Source organism: Cydia strobilella, chromosome 26 (assembly GCF_947568885.1).
Source record: "Cydia strobilella chromosome 26, ilCydStro3.1, whole genome shotgun sequence".
NCBI lineage: Eukaryota > Metazoa > Arthropoda > Insecta > Lepidoptera > Tortricidae > Cydia > Cydia strobilella.
Genome location: NC_086066.1, coordinates 1,134,347 through 1,154,353, shown reverse-complemented (window position 1 = coordinate 1,154,353; position 20,007 = coordinate 1,134,347). Strand labels below are relative to the sequence as shown.

Sequence of the window (20,007 nt, the reverse complement as noted above, 5' to 3'; positions counted from 1 at the left end):
AAGAAACGAACGGCTTTTAAAGTAGGTTTAGGTTAGGTTAGAACTGCGACCCCACAGAAAACGAACGGCTTTTAAAGTAGGTTTAGGTTAGGTTAGAACTGCGACCCCACAGAAAACGAACGGCTTTTAAAGTAGGTTTAGGTTAGGTTAGAACTGCGACCCCACAGAAAACGAACGGCTTTTAAAGTAGGTTTAGGTTAGGTTAGAACTGCGACCCCACAGAAAACGAACGGCTTTTAAAGTAGGTTTAGGTTAGGTTAGAACTGTGACCCCACACAAAACGAACGGCTTTTAAAGTAGGTTTAGGTTAGGTTAGACCTGCGACCCCACACAAAACGAACTGCTTTTAAAGTAGGTTTAGGTTAGGTTAGAACTGCTATCTCACAGAAATCGAGTATAGTAGTAGTTTTGGTAAATCATTAGTAATCCCAACCGGACAAGTGCGAGTCGGACTCGCGCACGAACGGTTCCGTGCCATTATCTATAAAAACGGCAAAAAAATCACGTTTGTTGTATGGGAGCCCCCCTTAAATATTTATTTTATTCTGTTTTTAGTATTCGTTGTTATAGCGGCAACAGAAATACATTTTTACAAATTTCAACTGTCTAACTATCATCTAGCTATCACGGTTCATGAGATACAGCCTGGTGACAGACGGACAGACAGCGAAGTCTTTGTAATAGGGTCCCGTTTTTACCCTTTGGGTACGGAACCCTAAAAAACCGGCCAAGTGCGAGTCGGACTCGTCCACCGAGGGTTCCATACTAATTTGTAATATAAAGTTTCATAAATCTACAAAAAGATTTGGTCAACCATACCTATAATTATAATAACAAATGTATAATTTTCAGATATTTCCCTGTACTTGTAGTGTAAGACAAGTTCCTTGTCAAATTTCATAGTTCTAGGTCAACGGGAAGCACCGTGGGATTAAGTTTGATTGAAAATAATTAATTATTTATTATTTATCTGTTGCTCTTTTGACATGAAATCATTATTTATATGAATTTAAATTAAAAGAAAATGGTAAATTTTTGACATTCTAATTATTATTCTAGTCTATATTATTTTGAATCTGACATATTAATTATTATTATTGTATTCATTATTTAAATTTATTGGATTTTGATTTTATTGTTAAAAGTTTTGTTTTTATTTTTAATGTATTTACTAACACATAGGTATAACGATGGTACTAACAATATTGTATGGAATTTTGAATGTTCTGAAATAAAGATATTTTATTTTTTATTTTATTTTTTTTATTACTTAATTCAATTCAATTCAATTCAATTTATTTATTTCAGGCAAATGCCCATATAATTTGTTAGTAATACAATTAAATTAATCTTAATATGCTAATATTAGTAAACACATTAAATTACAAATAAAAAATGTATATCACATCTAACTTTACATAATGAAGACTGCCACATTCCAAACACTACTGCTGTACATGCAACAGCATCCAGTGGTGTTGGAACGGGCAGTCTAGCCTCTCGGCCAGCACATGCAACAGACTGTTGGAGCTACCGCGCAACCTCCGCATCAGTGAGGCAGTACGCTTACGCATTATGGCCTGGAATCCATCAGTTCGAGCCTCCGCAAACATACCTGATGCACTGCAGAAGCGCGGCAGACCCAACAGTACCCTAAACCCATTATTATATTGTACTCTCAGGGTGTTGAGAGTACTCTGCGTATATCTTACCCACAGGCTGCACGTGTAGAAGCTCTGGCAGTAGGCCTTAAACAATGTTATTTTGACTTCTTTTGTACACCGTGCAAACCTGCGGGCAAGCATATTACAACGCACAGCCATGGAGCGTCTCTCCCTTTCCACGTCTGTGTTAATAATGATGAAATTTATGTTACTTAATAATGATGAAATTGATAATTAAATGAATACCTATATTACGTAATCCGTATTTTTTGACATTTAGATTTTTATTGTAGAAAGTTTCTAGACTAGTATTTATTATACAATTTTGGTATTTGACGATCCTTTTGTAAAATTCTTATTATTAAATTTGACATATCTAATATAAAGAAATGTTTTTAAGAAAAATAATAACTGCAATATTTGTAAAACTTGACAATTTAAAAGTGCTTGTTGCTAGGCCTATTTAAATAAAAAATATTTTTAATTTGACTTTGAAATACGGAACTTAAAAAACCACCAAGAGATCAACATACCATCTTATGGGTCTATTGTTTCCCATATAGTTTTAAGTCATAATATATCGTTTGTTCACATTTACGTTAGTCATAATTTTGTTTTTCTCAGAAACGCGTAACTTTTCAGGATTGCCATAAAACAAACCTAACCTAACCTATCTATAGGATAACCTGAGGAAAATCCTGAAAAGTTAACGGTATCAGAATTATGACTAATGATTACATGACAATCATTACATTATGACTGTCAAACAAAGGGACCCCCCATCTTATACCTATCCATACTAATATTATAAATGCGAAAGTCTGTCTGTCTGTCTGTGTGTTCCCTCTTCACGCTTAAACCGCTGAATCGATTTAGATTATGGCATAGAGATAGGTCGAGTCCCTGAGAAGGACATATGATAGTTTTTATCCCGAAAATCATCCCTTAAGAGAGTAAAAAGCGGGGTGGAATTGAGATAATTAATGAAGTGTCTGCTAATTTGTGTGCATAATATGCTCAAATTGAATAATTGCTATAAAACTTTCTCCAGGCGCTATTCTTACTCTAGCTGGGGTTACTAAGTCCACGCAGACGAAGTCACAGGCAAAAGCTAGTATTTGAATAAAATAGTTGTCCGCAGATTATCGTGTGCGTGTGCGGTGCAGGAGTCCTCCTCGGTGTCCGTGTGCCTGGCGTTGCGCGCCGCCGACCGCGCGCTCGAGACCTACGACGTGCTGCTGGCACTAGCCGAAACCTTACACAGCCCACAAGAGGAGGTAGGTGACCGCGCGCTGGAGACCTACGACGTGCTGCTGGCACTAGCCGAAACCTTACACAGCCCACAAGAGGAGGTAGGTGACCGCGCGCTGGAGACCTACGACGTGCTGCTGGCACTAGCCGAAACCTTACACAGCCCACAAGAGGAGGTAGGTGACCGCGCGCTGGAGACCTACGACGTGCTGCTGGCACTAGCCGAAACCTTACACAGCCCACAAGAGGAGGTAGGTGACCGCGCGCTGGAGACCTACGACGTGCTGCTGGCACTAGCCGAAACCTTACACAGCCCACAAGAGGAGGTAGGTGACCGCGCGCTGGAGACCTACGACGTGCTGCTGGCACTAGCCGAAACCTTACACAGCCCACAAGAGGAGGTAGGTGACCGCGCGCTGGAGACCTACGACGTGCTGCTGGCACTAGCCGAAACCTTACACAGCCCACAAGAGGAGGTAGGTGACCGCGCGCTGGAGACCTACGACGTGCTGCTGGCACTAGCCGAAACCTTACACAGCCCACAAGAGGAGGTAGGTGACCGCGCGCTGGAGACCTACGACGTGCTGCTGGCACTAGCCGAAACCTTACACAGCCCACAAGAGGAGGTAGGTGACCGCGCGCTGGAGACCTACGACGTGCTGCTGGCACTAGCCGAAACCTTACACAGCCCACAAGAGGAGGTAGGTGACCGCGCGCTGGAGACCTACGACGTGCTGCTGGCACTAGCCGAAACCTTACACAGCCCACAAGAGGAGGTAGGTGACCGCGCGCTGGAGACCTACGACGTGCTGCTGGCACTAGCCGAAACCTTACACAGCCCACAAGAGGAGGTAGGTGACCGCGCGCTGGAGACCTACGACGTGCTGCTGGCACTAGCCGAAACCTTACACAGCCCACAAGAGGAGGTAGGTGACCGCGCGCTGGAGACCTACGACGTGCTGCTGGCACTAGCCGAAACCTTACACAGCCCACAAGAGGAGGTAGGTGACCGCGCGCTGGAGACCTACGACGTGCTGCTGGCACTAGCCGAAACCTTACACAGCCCACAAGAGGAGGTAGGTGACCGCGCGCTGGAGACCTACGACGTGCTGCTGGCACTAGCCGAAACCTTACACAGCCCACAAGAGGAGGTAGGTGACCGCGCGCTGGAGACCTACGACGTGCTGCTGGCACTAGCCGAAACCTTACACAGCCCACAAGAGGAGGTAGGTGACCGCGCGCTGGAGACCTACGACGTGCTGCTGGCACTAGCCGAAACCTTACACAGCCCACAAGAGGAGGTAGGTGACCGCGCGCTGGAGACCTACGACGTGCTGCTGGCACTAGCCGAAACCTTACACAGCCCACAAGAGGAGGTAGGTGACCGCGCGCTGGAGACCTACGACGTGCTGCTGGCACTAGCCGAAACCTTGCACAGCCCACAAGAGGAGGTAGGTAGGGGGTAGGGGGCGCCACTACCACAGTCTGAGCAAGGATAGATATAACTCCGTAATAGATGGATACAGTCTAAGGAAAAAACGTGCCTCGAAAATCAAGAAAATTTGATTCTCGTTCAGAGGGCGCTACTTAGCTTTGGCCAACTTTCGTATAGATGGCGTTGACGGTTTCGTTTGTTATTTAACAATTTTAACGCATATCAGTGAAAGAACATGGGTCAAAATCATAAAAATAATTAATGCAAATAAAAAAAATCATTTATCCATATCTAAATACATTTTATCGTATTTTTAAAAATATTTATTTTTAGTTTTAAAGTGTGTCGACAGATGCCAGTGAATTTACTGGGGTTACAAAATTTACTATGACAGTACCGCTCTAGTATAAGTTACTCTATGGTCTGAGGGTCTATCGCGAAACAAGAAAATACTAATTTCGTTATCTAACATCTCTGTCACTCTTGCATAAAGAGGCAGATACCGAAATTTGGAATTCTCGTTTCCCAGTAGACCCACTGTAAACAAACCGCCTTGATGCATCAATGTCATATTTTATTATCTCTGAAAACTTGTCAAAGACCTGTTAAAGGTACAGTATGTATAAGTTACTCTATGGTTTACTAAAAAGGCTTGTGCTGCACTCTGGTGGCAGAACATTGTAGTAATATTCCCTATTCACTTTGATTGTTTTTTTTTTATATTATAAATACCATCATTAGGGGTCATCCATTAATTACATCACACGTTTAGGGGGGGAGGGGGGTCAAGAAAATGTGACATGTTGTGACAAGGGGGAGGGGGAGCTACAAACTTTGTGACGTCACATTAACTTATTTAAATTATTTTATTCGCTGTACAGTTAAATAACAAGTTTTTGGAACGATAATCGTTTTTAATCGTTTAATTTTCTTTCCTAATCTGTTTTGGGTTATAAAATTACTAATATTTCTTTGGTCAAAAATATTTTGATAAAATATTAATAATACTTAATTCTATTTGACGATTTCTTTGAAAAAATGTGACGTAACACCAGGGAGGAGGGGTTTGCCAAATGTGACGAAGTGTGACAAGGAGGGGGGGAGGGGTCAAAAAACCTCGAGATTCGTGTGACGTAATTAATGGATAGATGGATGGATTAATGGTTGAACCCTTGTACTCGGTGATTCAAGTTTTGAAGCATGACACCCAGGAAAGCTAGTGAATTAGGGCCTTTTAAATGGGACCTCACGACAAAGCCGCCGAAGCCGTGAAGCCGTGTGGTCCCATTTAAAAGGCCCTAATTCACTAGCTTTCCTGGGTGTCATGCTTCAAAACTTGTATCACCGAATTAGGCGTGTCACCAAATAATTCAATTCAATTCAATTATTTATTTCAGGCAAATGCCCATATAATTTGTTAGTAATACAATTAAATTAATCTTAATATGCTAATGTTAGTAAACACACATTAAATAATACGAGTTTACCCTATACATACGAAATCGCGAAAAAAAAATTACCCTCCCATAGAAAATGGACCAGCCAAAATGTATGAAACAGCCAAATGTTTTTTCGCGATTACGGGGTTGGTCCCATAGTAAAAGTTGCTCAGTATAATCCCAAAACCTCCCTGGCAACGGGAATGCACTTATTTAGACCACCTTGTATAGAACAATTTAGCGCTTTTATTTATTTATTTCGGGCGGCTACTCCTGCCAGCCCAGCTCCTCGAGGAATCCTATCAAACCTTTGATGTTGAGCAGGACTTCGGGGAGGTCTCTCGGGGATCTGAGATGTTTTGCCCTGTATGGGGCCACTCCGCTGAATTCCAGCACCACGTGCAAAGAGTATAATAATATATACCACTTGAGAGGCTGTTTCTTCTGTCTCCATGCATCCTCTGCATAGGGAACTGTCTGTGAGACCTGTTATAAAAAAACCGGCCAAGTGCGAGTCGGACTCGCTCACGAAGGGTTCCGTACCATTACGCAAAAAACGGCAATAAAAATCACGTTTGTTGTATGGGAGCCCCACTTAGATCTCTATTTTATTCTGTTTTTAGTATTTGTTGTTATAGCGGCAACATAAATACATCATCTGTGAAAATTTCAACTGTCTAGCTATCACGGTTCATGAGATACAGCCTGGTGACAGACGGACAGAGAGACAGACAGACAGCGGAGTCTTAGTAATAGGGTCCCGTTTTTACCCTTTAAGTACGGAACTCTAAAAAGATGTTTGTTTAATAGTCCATGACCTGTTATGACAACCCCCTTGTAACTGTAACTGTATATTTTCAGCGGAAAGCTGCAGAAGTGGTAGCGAAGCAGTTACTGGCACGACTCGATGCTGAGCAGACTTCAGCTGCTATAGGGGAGCCGCTGCTGTCACCGGGGCCCTGGCTGCAGCACGATGGCCAGTAAGTACTAGGACAGTTCTAAAATCACTCTTAGGCCCACCATCCCGGGGTTAACCGGTTAAACCTGGAGTTACCGTGGTTACCAGTACAATTTGACACTGGGTTAACGGTTTAACCGCTTAACCCCGGGTTAGTGGGATGGTGCAAGTGGTTCTTAGGGTGGTAGTGAGTACTATCAGTGGGACACTCCTCCTTTCGGGCATTCTCTGGACACAACTTGACGTCCCTTTGCGTACACGACCACAGATAAGATAACGATTTGAATTTTGACAATCCTAAATAGCCGAAAGGGATAGTGCCATACATTAGAAAGGGACAGCACGATTCTTGTGGGAAGTGTCATTTGTGTACGGTAGTACCAAAGACCTATATAACTCCGTATATATAAAAAAAAAAAAAAATTTTTTTTCTAGTATAAGATGAATGGTCTAAGGAAAAGACGTGCCTCGGAAATCAAGAAAATTTGATTCTCGCACAGATGGCGCTCCCACCAATACCACCCTTTGGACTACTCGTTTAGATGGCGTTGACGGTTTCGTTTGTTATTAAACAATATTAACACATATCAGTGAAAGTAACAATACTACTGCTGCTACCTGCTCTAGGAAACCATACGTTAAATAGGATTTTTTTAAAGTATTTTCCTATTAGTGTTTTGTAACGTATGAAACATCATTACAGAGCGCACACAGACAGCGAGTGGACGGAAGAATGCGAGACTCGTCTACGAGCGCACGCGGCGCGGCTCAAGAGCGACACCGTCACGCTGCGAAACGCCGGACAAGCGCCCGCGCTGTTCTCCTATCACGGTAAACGCTAGCGGTGTGACAGCTGACATATACTTCCATACATTACAACTAGCAAGCGCACTAGTCTCGACTCAAATTTGATTTTGTTTAAACCAAGTGAACCTTCAGAATATAATTCCGGCCTCTCGCCTGTCCGTTTGCATTTTTTTTTTCATGCTTACACATACCTACTTTGATTACTTTCGGAGATAATATGTGACTTTTTCAACCAAAAGGTACCACATTGTCGCTTGTCGATAAGGTTGATTTAGCGCCTTATTGACAACCGACAATAAGTACCAATTTAAATGATTAGATTTTCATTTTCTTATTCCACATTTCCGCTGTTCTAGATATAAATATTTTAGGACACAACATCTCACCTTTATCAACAGTATTTAAATCAAGATCAAATTCCACGGAAAATAGAAAAAAAAGGACACACAAAACACTGTGTAGTGTGACAGCTGACATATAGTTTTTTAATTTACAATCGGTTTTTGCGTAAAAATCGAAATGAATTAAGTTAATACAATATCCCTATTATATTAACTTAATTTATTATATATAGGTACACACTGCCACAATCTATCGCAAAACAAGAAAATCGAAATTTCGTTCTGTCGCTCTTGCATATTCGAGCGATAAAGAGGCAGATACCGAAATTTCGGATTCCCGTTTCCCGGTAGGTCCTCTATAAACAAACCGCCTTGATGCATCAATTTCATATTTTATTATCTTTGAAAACTTGTCAAAACCCTGTTAAAGGTACAGTATGTGTAAGTTACTCTATGGTTTACTAAAAAGGCTAGTGCTGCACTCTGGTGGCAGAACATTGCAGTAATATCCCATATTATATTATGTTTTCAGATGTAGAGGAAGATGACTTACCAAAATCCGCGGGCGACGCTAGTATGGCGGAGATGGAAGCGGCCGTCATGATGCAGGTTAACTCATGTTACCTATTTATGTTTATATATGGGGCATTTTCTATGAAAAGGGACCTTATTGTCGATGGCGCTTACGCCGCACAGCGTCGCGCCGCATTGTATTTACATCGGAGCATCGTTAATAATGGCGTAAGCGCCATCGACAATAAGGTCCCTTTTTACAGAAAATACCACATGTCATTTTTAAACCGCAAATTTGCCGCTTTATAGGGTTCCGTACCCAAAGGGTCCCTATTACTAAGACTCCTCTGTCCGTCTGTCCTTCTGTCTGTCACCAGGCTATATCTCATCAACCGTGATAGCTAGTTGAAATTTTCACAGATGATGTATTTCTGTTGCCGCTATAACAACAAATACTAAATACAGAATAAAATAAATATCTCCAATAGAACAAACGCGATTTTTTTTGCCTTTTTTTGCGTAATGGTACGGAACCCTTCGTGCGCGAGTCCGACTCGCACTTGGCCGGTTTTTTTCCCACTGACGGAAATGGCATGACAGACTATATAAAACCGCCTTGTGGTAATGTATTGTTGTGTCTACAGGAGACACTCGCCGCCCGCGAGGCCCGTGCGGCCTCTCGCGCCGCCGAGGCCGCGTCCGGCCTCACGCGACACGACGAGGACCACAAGGACCATAAACATTATATGGACCACAAGGAACACAGCTCCAAGGACCACAAAAACTATGAGCATACGGACAGGGACAAGGACCATGTCCAACATAAGGTAGTTCAGTAATACCAAAGATAGATATAACTCCGTAATAGATGGATACAGTCTAAGGAAAATACGTGCCTCGAAAATCAAGAAAATTTGATTCTCGATCAGATGGCGCCACTAGTTTTGGCCTACTCTCGTATAGAGGGCGTTGACGGTTTCGTTTGTTATTTATAATTTTAACGTATATCAGTGAAAGAACATGGGTCAAAATCATATAAAAATAATTAATGCAAATAAAAAAATCATTTATCCATGTTTAAATACATTTTATCGTATTTTTATAAAACTTCATTTTTAGTTTTAAAGTATGTCGATACATGGCAGTGAATTTACAGTTTTTACAAAATTTAATATGACAGTACCGCTCTATCTTATTCTATCCTCTTTGGTAATACAACTAACAGCGCCATCTATCTGACCGTTTATGTACTGAAGACAGCCCCTTCGGTCGTATTTTAATTTATCGCCACTTCGTTGCGAATTTCCTATTTTTCGCACTTGTATCGTAATATATATTTAAAGACGTTCCCTGAGCCAGAAGGCGAGAAATCTTATATGATCATATTTTTCTAAGAGACGTCGATATTCGTAGACGTGGAAAAAATATATGTAGTTCTTGACTATATTATCTTTAATTTATAAGCTTCCGATACACGAATTATGACACTTCGCTCGATACAATGAATACCCAAAGTAACTTCTTAACTCGGACTTTTAAAATAAAACTATGAAAACGGATTATATCGCGTATATTGAATTTATAATACATCCCGACGTTTCGAACTCTTTACAGCGTTCGTGGTCAACGGGTGACTGACTTTTAATCCAACTTTACTCGGTTATTTATTATGTGACACTATAAACAAAAAAAAGAATAAAAAACAATCTTTACTTAAATAGTAATTTGTCCGCTTTCGAATTTCCATATTGTAAGGCAACATTTTTAAAATAAATAAAAATCATTACTTATCTCTTCCTTAATGTGCTGTTGTGTATATATTGTGTATGTATGTGTATATATATATTTATATATTTATTTGTGTTATATTATTTATTTATCTAAAATTTACTATATGTACTGTCTGATTAATGTATGTGTAATTCCTGTCCCTCTAATTAATTCGTGCACTACCTGTTTATAAAAACTTTTGTTCTTTATATCCTGCTACCCTAAGGTTGTCTGGAAGAGATCGCTCACAGCGATAAGACCGCCTGTTGCTACCATTATTTACATTGTAAATCTGTTTAAAAAAAATTGTTTCTTTGTGGTGCAATAAAGAATATTTATTTATTTAAATCGGCAAAATTCGATCAAAATTGACACTTTGCGCGCATGGTCTAAGTTCTTTCTTGCGAAATGTGACAGTGATAGCGGTAAACGGATGGAACGGCCTTAATGTATGTTTGTCTGTTTCAGGGCTCGTCGACCCGGAGCCGGAGCCGGAGCCGGAGGAGCCGCCACTGGCTGGACACGCACACGCAGGCCTCCGAGACCGACCTCTGAACATATCCTACTATATACTACCAATACCATGTTCGACCACTTGTATTGCCAAACCAAATTACCAAGTCTCCCCTAAAATTAGTTACTCAAAACATCCATACTAATATTATAAATGCGAAAGTCTGTCTGTCTGTCTCCCTTTCTGTCTGTGTGTTCCCTCTTCACGCTTAAACCGCTGACAGAGTAAGTAAATATTCTTTATTGTGCACCATAAAGTTTAAAAAATACACAGAAAGCGAAATACAAGCTTAAGACTAGGTAACAACAGGCGGTTTTATCGCTAAAAAGCGATAGGTTGAGTCCCCGAGAAGGACATAGGATAGTTTTTATCCCGAAAATCATCCCTTAAGAAAGTTAAAAGCGGGGTGGAATTGAGATAATTAATGAAGTGCCTGCTAATTTGTGTGCATAATATGCTCAATTGAATAATTGCTATGAGAATTTTTCCAGGCGCTACTTTAGCTGCTGTTACTAAGATCACGCAGACGAAGTCGCGGGCAAAAGCTAGTTATCTAATAAAATTAGATTATGTATAGAAATAGTACAAATGCCTGCGAGGCTTTTCCTTCCACCTAGTTATATACCATTGTAATAATCATGACATATCTTATTAATTTTAGGTTATTATCCTGTTTTGTTTAAAACTCAAAATAGTACAGTCGGCAGCAGAAGTTGCTAAGCGGGCGAGGTGTTCAAAATGATCTTGACGCGACTGAGATTTGGCTTAAAGGGCTGGCATCCAGGGCATAAAATTCCATTTAAAAAAAATTACACAATTCTAGGTATTGACAGGGCGAGCTATGCTGGCGCCATCTGCTAAATACTTAGACCGGTCGACCCCATTAGGAAAAAAAATGTATTTTCTTATGAACAAATGTGCCATTAACCAAAAGGGTACTTATTGTCGGTTGTCAATAAGGCGCTATATCCATATAGCTTCAACCATGTAGCTGCGACCATGTGGTACCTTTTGGTTGAAAACGTCTCAAATAGTGAAATGTTAATCTACTTCAATATATGAATATTCATATTTTTTTATTTGTATTAATTATACATTGTCATGGATGCGTAATTTACATTATTAATATTATTATTTACAATAGATATGTCAGAAATATGTGCAATTAAAATTGGGTTTCATTAAACATTAGAATAACAATAATAACAAAAAATAATAATAATAATTCAATTGTCAATAAAATAATCATACCCCGTTCCAATATGTTAGGAGTGATCCCAATTAGCCTTCCAGAAATTCCTTTCCAATAGTCCTGATACCAGTTTTTTTAAAGTACCATTCACTTGCGTTTATTTTGAGTCATCATTTTGCTTTATTTGAGAACGTTGTAAAATATATTATCCGGTTAATATTTATTTTAGCAACACCCTGTTAAAAAAAAAATCATTATATATAATATGTTATTTAAACATTTCACTGTCTTAATAAAAAACAGAAACTTATGCTGTTATAGGGTATTTGACTACTAAATCAGTTTCATTTTTCGAACTGTCAAAACGATTTTGCTACTATGAAATTTATATGAAACACTAGCATGTGACGTCACAATCAAATTACTTGCTCTTTATAGTTTTATACGGGTTTTAAAATAGAAATTATGTCTAAAAATAACTGCTGTCTACGTTTCTCTATTAATCTTCTGTTGCTTTATTTCATGCATTGTTTAAAATAATTTATTTATTTATTTACAGTCAAATACCCTTAGTATTTATTACAGTTTTTTTTGCGTTTCTACCAATTTTTATTGTTGTCTCAAACTAGTCTCTATTTAAAACATTTATGAGAAGTTTGAAAACACATCTTACTTTTTTTTACGCATTTTACATTTTACAGTTTTACTTTTTAATGAATTGTCATTTTTCTATCATTGATAGGATTCAGTTATTGACGCAACATCTTCTGTATCTTGATTATTAAAAGAACTAACAACATTGTGTACGAAACGCTCGTGTTACTGAACGTACTCGCTTGAGCTCGGCCGTTTAATTCACGCTCGGCACGCAATCCCTTTTTGGTCGAAGGTGCTTTTCTCAAAGAAAATTTAATTAAAAGTACTGATGTAGTGCATAATTGTTTTCCATAGTATTTTCTCGGAAACGTTCGTATTTATCATGCTACTTCAGTCAAGAGCTCGAGGGATTAGGGTCGGCAACGCGCATGTAACCCCTCTGGAGTTGCAGGCGTACATAGGCTACGGAGACTGCTTAACATCAGGCGGGCCGTATGCTTGTTTGTCACCGACGTAGTATAAAAAAAAAACCTCAGTACTCTTTGTACCGAGACTGACTGAAATAGCATGACATGTTCGTACGTTTCCGTGAAAATACGATGGAAAATAATTATGCACTACATCTGCAACTAATTTCTTTGCTGGCGTGTAGATTTTTGGGTTTTGCGGCATGTAGTAATAATAATATCAAGAATAATCAAGTACACTCGCCACCAGATATATCTGAGCGGCCACGATACTCAAAAATATATGCACATGCAATTGCCTTGACAATGAGGGCTACCGCGTTTAATTTCGCCGCTAGGGGCGCTAGTGTAGATGGAGGTCTTTCAAAATGTCAAATGGATAGAAGTTTTGGGGGTTTCAAGCTTTTTTATCGGGAATTTTTACTCCTTATTCATAATTGTTGTAAATCTTTGTCTATCTTTGATTAATCATGGTAAACAATAGATATAGCTCAATAAATGTTAGTCGTTTAAAAAAAGTGCCAACTAAAATATATGCAAAATTAAACAGGTCGATAAAATGGCACATTTAGACGTTGAAATACTTTTGTGTATATTAGAACGTATTGATTTTATAAAAATAAGCATAGAAGAATTTTGAGATCTGTTTTTCTGGACCTACATCAACAGTGGCGCCAACCGCTGAGCACAAAAACGGTAGCCCTCATAGAGGTGTGTTCAGATATTTGTGAGCACCTCGGCCGCTCAGATATATCTTGTGGCGACTGTACCACGCGTAGTCAATTATCCGTTTATAATAGGCATTTATATTTGAATATCATCACAAAAAATATATGTAAATTACTAAAAAAGAATCTCTAAAATCACCAGTGTCATAATATTGTTGTAAAAGATATATTAGCTATTGTATAGAAGACTAATGTAAAGATCTTCCCTCTGTAATTAAGTATTAATAATTTAATCTTATAGATTTAAGTGGGACTTGCGGTTCGAGCGCCATCTTGATAGTTAGCATCGTGATTAATTACTTTGTTTTTTGCTCATTAATATTGTTTAAAGTGTAATATCGATAGCTTATTATACAGTAAACTAATGTGGTAGTGTGCAGTGAATGGAGAATTAATTTTGAAGCGCGTTTAACCACCATCTTGGAGTCAACGGCCGGTAGTCCACGTGCTTCTTGTAAAGTCTAGCTATCGATTTACAAGAGCTAACAAATCACCGTACACTGTCTTGTACAACCGTACAATTTTTGTCGTTTTTAAACCTCTTAATACCTTGATACTGGCGAAATAGTCCCACTGGGCTGAAGCCATAATTTTAAAAGAAGAAGAAGATTTAAGTGCATGCGTTGTGGGATCTTATTCAAAAATTCATAGCCACAGACATATTATTATAATCAAGTATTCAAGTTATAAACTGAAGCTGCATAAATTTTTAGGGTTCCGTACCCAAGGGGTAAAAACGGGACCCTATTACTAAGACTCTGCTGTCCGTCTGTCTGTCACCAGGCTGTATCACATGAACCGTGATAGCTAGACGGTTGAAATTTTCACAGATGATGTATTTCTGTAGCCGCTATAACAACAAATACTAAAAAGTACGGAACCCTCGGCGGGCGAGTCTGACTTGCACTTGGTCCGGTTTTTTTAATACATAGTTTGGTAATTATTTTACAATAATTGTTCCAAACTATTTAGAATAATTACCAAACTAATGTATTAAAAAAACCGGCCAAGTGCGTGTCGGACTCGCGCACCGTGGGTTCCGTACTTTTTAGTATTTATTGTTATAGAGGCAACAGAAAAACATCATCTGTGAAAATTTTGAACTGTCTTCTTTCTTTGTCTAGCTATCACGGTTCATGAGATACAGCCTGTTGACAGACGGACAGCGGAGTCTTAGTAATAGGGTCCCGTTTTTACCCTTTGGGTACGGAACCCTAAAAATGAAATTGTTGTCAAAAACTTATTTAACGTTGTATGAATAGTGGTTTTCCAAGTATTGATGACCCCATTTGCCTCTGCGCTATAAAGTTTTGGATAATTTTTGAATAAGATCCAACATTGAAATATTTTAAGTATTTAGCTGACTTAACTCCGCTTACAAATGTCTATGATAACGTTAAATCTAGCTTACCATGTACATCTAGGTCATCTAGCTTCTCGCATAGCACAACCATAATTATATTAATTATTTTGATTTTCGCTAGAATTGTAAGTATGTAATGTACCTATCTATCTGTTAGCATTTTGTGCCCTATCAGGGTGTCATGTACCAATTACATGTAACTAACATCTTTTGTAATGCACATGACATGTAATGTTAAATAAAATATAAAAATATAAATAAATAAAAAACATGAAAATGTGGGACGTCTATAAGAGAAGAATATGTGACATTTTCAAACAAAAGGTCACCAGGTACCACATTGTCGCTTATCAATAAGGTTGATTTCAAATTGAAGATATATGGAAAAAGCGCCTTATTAACAACCTACAATAAGTAACCTTTTGATTGGGAATGGCACATATAATAAGTCTAGGAGGATATAACCAAACGGAGACGCCACGTCTGTAATTTTCTGTACCATAGAGTAACTTATACTAGAGCGGTACTGTCATAGTAAATTTTGTAACCCCAGTAAATTCACTGCCATCTGTCGACACACTTTGAAACTAAAAATGAAGATTTATAAAAATACGATAGAATGTATTTAAATATAGATAAATGTTTTTTTTTTATTTGCATTAATTATTTTTATGATTTTGACCCATGTTCTTTCACTGATATGCGTTAAAATTGTTAAATAACAAACGAAACCGTCAACGCCATCTATACGACTGTAGGCTAAAACTAGTAGCGCCCTCTGGACGAGAATCAAATTTTCTTGATTTTCGAGGCACATTTTGTCCTTGGACTGTATCCATCTATTACGGAGTTATATCTATCTTTGTCTGTACTAAAAAGTGCCGATTTTTGCTGGGGAATGTATACGTAACGTCAAAATAGCCATGTCAGATAAACGTCAGTCCATACATTGTGTATGACCATTGGCCGACTATTTTCGACAGAGGGGAAAGCCTACTGGTTACTCCGTTTGGCTATATCCTCTTAGTAAGTAATGTTATCCCAACAATAACATAGTTAAGGCCGTTCCATCGGTTTGCAACTGTCTTTGTCACATTTCGCAAGAAAGAACGGGAAAGAACATACGCGCCATGTGTCATTTTTGATCGAATTTTGTCGGCTTTTATTTATTTTAAAAACGTTACCTTACAATATCAAAATTCTAAAGCTATGAAATTACTATTTATGTTAAGATTGTTTTTTCTTCTTTTTTTGTTTATAGTATCACATAATAAATAACCGAGTAAAGTAGGATTAAAAGTCCGCGTTAGAGGTTACTTTGGGAATTAATTGTATCGAGCGAAGTGTATTTATTATTATTATTTATTATTCGTGTATCGGAAGCTATGTTGTTAAAGATAATATAGTCAAGAACTACATATATATTTTCCACGTCTACGAATATCAACGCCTCTTAGAAAAACATGATCATATAAGGAGATTTTTCGCTTTCTGGCTCAGGGAACCGCCTTAAGATATTATTATAGATATGATTTTTTATTTTGGTTGGAAAAATGTTTTAACTTAAATGTTTTTAGCTTTTTTCTGTTGAATCTGTGAGCTGTCCAATGCTTTGTATTCATTTGGCAACAATATGCATTTAAGGGTTAAATGTGAAATGAGAGCCAAGTTCAATATTAAGAATATGTGTAGTTGTTGACCGACAAAAGAATTGAGATCTATAATATAATCTATATGGGAGCAAAGTTCTGTGCTGTGTGAAAATCCTGAAATTATAAAGGATTTCACTTGGCTACTTTTTACCAACAAACCAAGTTTTAGAAAAGTAACAGACAAATATGTATAATTCACATATGTAAAAAAAATTGTTTATGTTTAAAAATACATATTTAATTTGATTAATTTAATAGCCGTTTAAAAATATTTTTACGCAATTTTCAATCGTTAGCCTGTAGGCCTTCGATGCCTAACCTGTCAAGAAATGACAATATGGCGGAAGAATGTTGGAAAAATATTTCGCTTAAAATATAGTTTTTTCTTCGCAAGTGTGATGATAAACATTGTGTGTAACTCCGGGGGTAAGAAATGTAAGGATATTGTAAACTCGGGTATTTAATTAATTTCAACCGCGGCTGTCGGGAATTATAGACCTCGTTTACTAAATCTCGCTTACCCCCCTCGTTGCACAATGCACTATACTATAATTAACCTTTTTTATTACAGTTCAACAAAATTATACATTATACATATGTTTTTGGTTGTGCTATCGCGGATGTAATGAGCTTTAGTTTCATAATATGTCTTACTCAATGACTGGCGTATGCACATATTAAAAAATGCATGCAAAATTTTTTATTAGATGAATTAATTTTTAACAAGCAGAAACGTCTGCGATCGATGCTATTAAGCTTAGAATAAATTTAAAAATGGAAAAATTACTGCCTTGGGTGAGACTTGAACTCACGGCCTCTGGATAGATACTCCAGCGCTCTGCCAACTGAGCCACCAAGACCTCATCCATAGTCAGCAAATCTTCCCACTATATGGGTCTAGGGGACCCTAGCGACATCTACCGTGAGAGTGTTACACTTCTTAAACGGCCACCGGAGTTCCAAGTCATATTGGAAATTCACCAGTTAAATTAATTAATTAATTCACGGTAGATGTCGCTAGGGTCCCCTAGACCCATATAGTGGGAAGATTTGCTGACTATGGATGAGGTCTTGGTGGCTCAGTTGGCAGGGCGCTGGAGTATCTATCCAGAGGCCGTGAGTTCAAGTCTCACCCAAGGCAGTAATTTTTCCACTTTTAAATTTTATTAGATGGTACGTATATACATAGAATGAGACTATAGGGGTTCTTATAAAGGGTCGGCAACCCTCAGGTGAAAAACCCATCTCACCCCAATTACGAGGGACTACGGGGTGAGGTGGGATTTCCTGTTTATCGTCAAAGTTATGAAATGGAACTACCCAAAATAAAATAAAAACTAAAATACAAACGTCCGGAACACTTATTATATACACCATTCAGTTTGCATATGTAAAAATAAAATGTTATCGAGGTTTGAATGTCAGTTTTGCTCCAACTCGCCCCATTTTACGGTATGCTATATCTTAACTGCAACTGCTGTTTACCGCGCTGCTCATCACCAGACCACCTGTAACTACTAGCAAAGAGGATATAATAAGATAGAGCGGTGCTATCATAGTAAATTTTGTAACCACTGTAAATTCACTGCCATCTATCGACATACTTTAAAACTAAAAATGAAGATTTATAAAAATACGTTAAAATGTATTTAAATATGGATTAATGATTTTTCTATTTGCATTAATTACTTTTATATGATTTTGACCCATGTTCCTTCACTGATATGCGTTAAAATTATAAATAACAAACGAAACGGTCAACGCCCTCTATACGAGAGTAGGCCAAAGCTAGTGGCGCCATCTGATCGAGAATCAAACTTACGTGATTTTCGAGGCACGTTTTTTTCCTTAGACTGTATCCATCTATTACGGAGTGTATCGGCTAACTGGCTGTTACAGCCATCTTTCTATTTTTAGACACAAGGGAAATAACATATACTTTTCTTAGCCTATTTAGGGATAGCATGAGCCAGTCACTGAGTAACTTAGCTTGGAGGCAGTTGTAAATGTGTGCAAATGTATAAATGTATATGAGTGTACAGCGCGTAAATCGGTGCTAGCGTTAGTACGTGAGACGTTATGAGAAAATAAATGCTATTAGCTATTACAATACTATGTACTTTCATTTATCCCATCAACATCAGAAAAAAAATATAGTTTAGAACCAACTGACACGGGAGGCGATGTCAATTTTTTTTACGTGTAGCTGCCATTCCTCAACCCACCAACGGAGTTGCAGCTGACGTCCACGAGGGTTCATCATACATAGCCGTTAATCACTATACGAATTTTCGCCCGGGGGGCGATTAGTCATGGAAATCTGTTCCTGGCCCGCGGTCAATTAGAAGTAACTAAGTCTTAAATAAATAAATATTATAGGACATTCTTACACAGATTGACTAAGTCCCACAGTAAGCTCAAGAAGGCTTGTGTTATGGGTACTCAGACAACGATATATATAATATATAAATACATAGAAAACACCCAAGACTCAGGAACAAATATCTGTGCTCATTACACAAATAAATGCCCTTACCGGGATTCGAACCCAGGACCATCGGCCAATACTAATCTATGCCATCGGCTTCACAGGCAGGGTCACTACCCACTAGGCCAGACCAGTCGTCAGGTCTTAACCACATGGACCTTATTTTGTGTTATTCTTTGCCCTAAAAACGACTGGTAAGTGTATCTAATGACATTTCTTACATAGAAAAGGTTGGGACAATAAAAGTGCTGAAAGATTACAAAGTTATATAATGATATTACTAAGTACTACATGGAATTAATTGTTATAATACAATTTATAATTTGTAGTAAATCGATACAGAGCAATTAAATGCTATTTGATTTCTCTTACCTAAATACATGTTACAACTTGCAACAAATAAAAATTGTTAAACATTTTAATTTTTAAACCGCGTATTTTATTTTTATAATATTTCATTAAAATCCTATTCTATAATTACCCTTATTATTGTTAAACTATATTAAAAACAAAACTTCCGTGAGACACAGACATATTAAATATATTAATAACGATTACGTATTTTAATTCGAAAACGCTCGACATGTTTCACTCCGTACCGAGGAGCGTCATCAGGAGCTTGCGTCGACGGTGACGGACCGGTGCAGACTGCGTAAACGAGGGTAGTTTCTCGCCCCCCCCTGCCGCCACCGGCGCCCGCGCCGAGTCCTCGGGCGCGGAGAGCTGCGACCCGCAGTCTGCGCTGGTCCGTCACCGTCGACGCAAGCTCCTGATGACGCTTCTCGGTACGGAGTGCAACATGTCGAGCGTTTTCGACTTAAAACACGT

The 20,007-nt window shown here is 38.5% G+C and overlaps 1 protein-coding gene across 3 annotated transcripts in view; it reads left to right on the top strand.

Annotated features, from left to right (window-relative positions):
• LOC134753161 (uncharacterized) overlaps window positions 1–13,920 on the top strand; it is a 43,508-nt gene extending 29,588 nt beyond the window's left edge. For 2 of the 3 annotated variants that reach the window (XM_063688953.1, XM_063688954.1), the window contains exons 10-15: window positions 2,806–2,941; window positions 6,651–6,769; window positions 7,451–7,578; window positions 8,428–8,504; window positions 9,053–9,235; window positions 10,647–13,920. In XM_063688953.1, coding sequence (XP_063545023.1) covers window positions 2,806–2,941; window positions 6,651–6,769; window positions 7,451–7,578; window positions 8,428–8,504; window positions 9,053–9,235; window positions 10,647–10,733 — 730 coding nt within the window. In that variant the 3' untranslated portion in view covers window positions 10,734–13,920. The remainder of the gene's footprint in view (window positions 1–2,805; window positions 2,942–6,650; window positions 6,770–7,450; window positions 7,579–8,427; window positions 8,505–9,052; window positions 9,236–10,646) is intronic. The other variant, XM_063688955.1, reaches the window with a different exon arrangement.
• The last annotated feature ends 6,087 nt before the right edge of the window (window positions 13,921–20,007 follow it).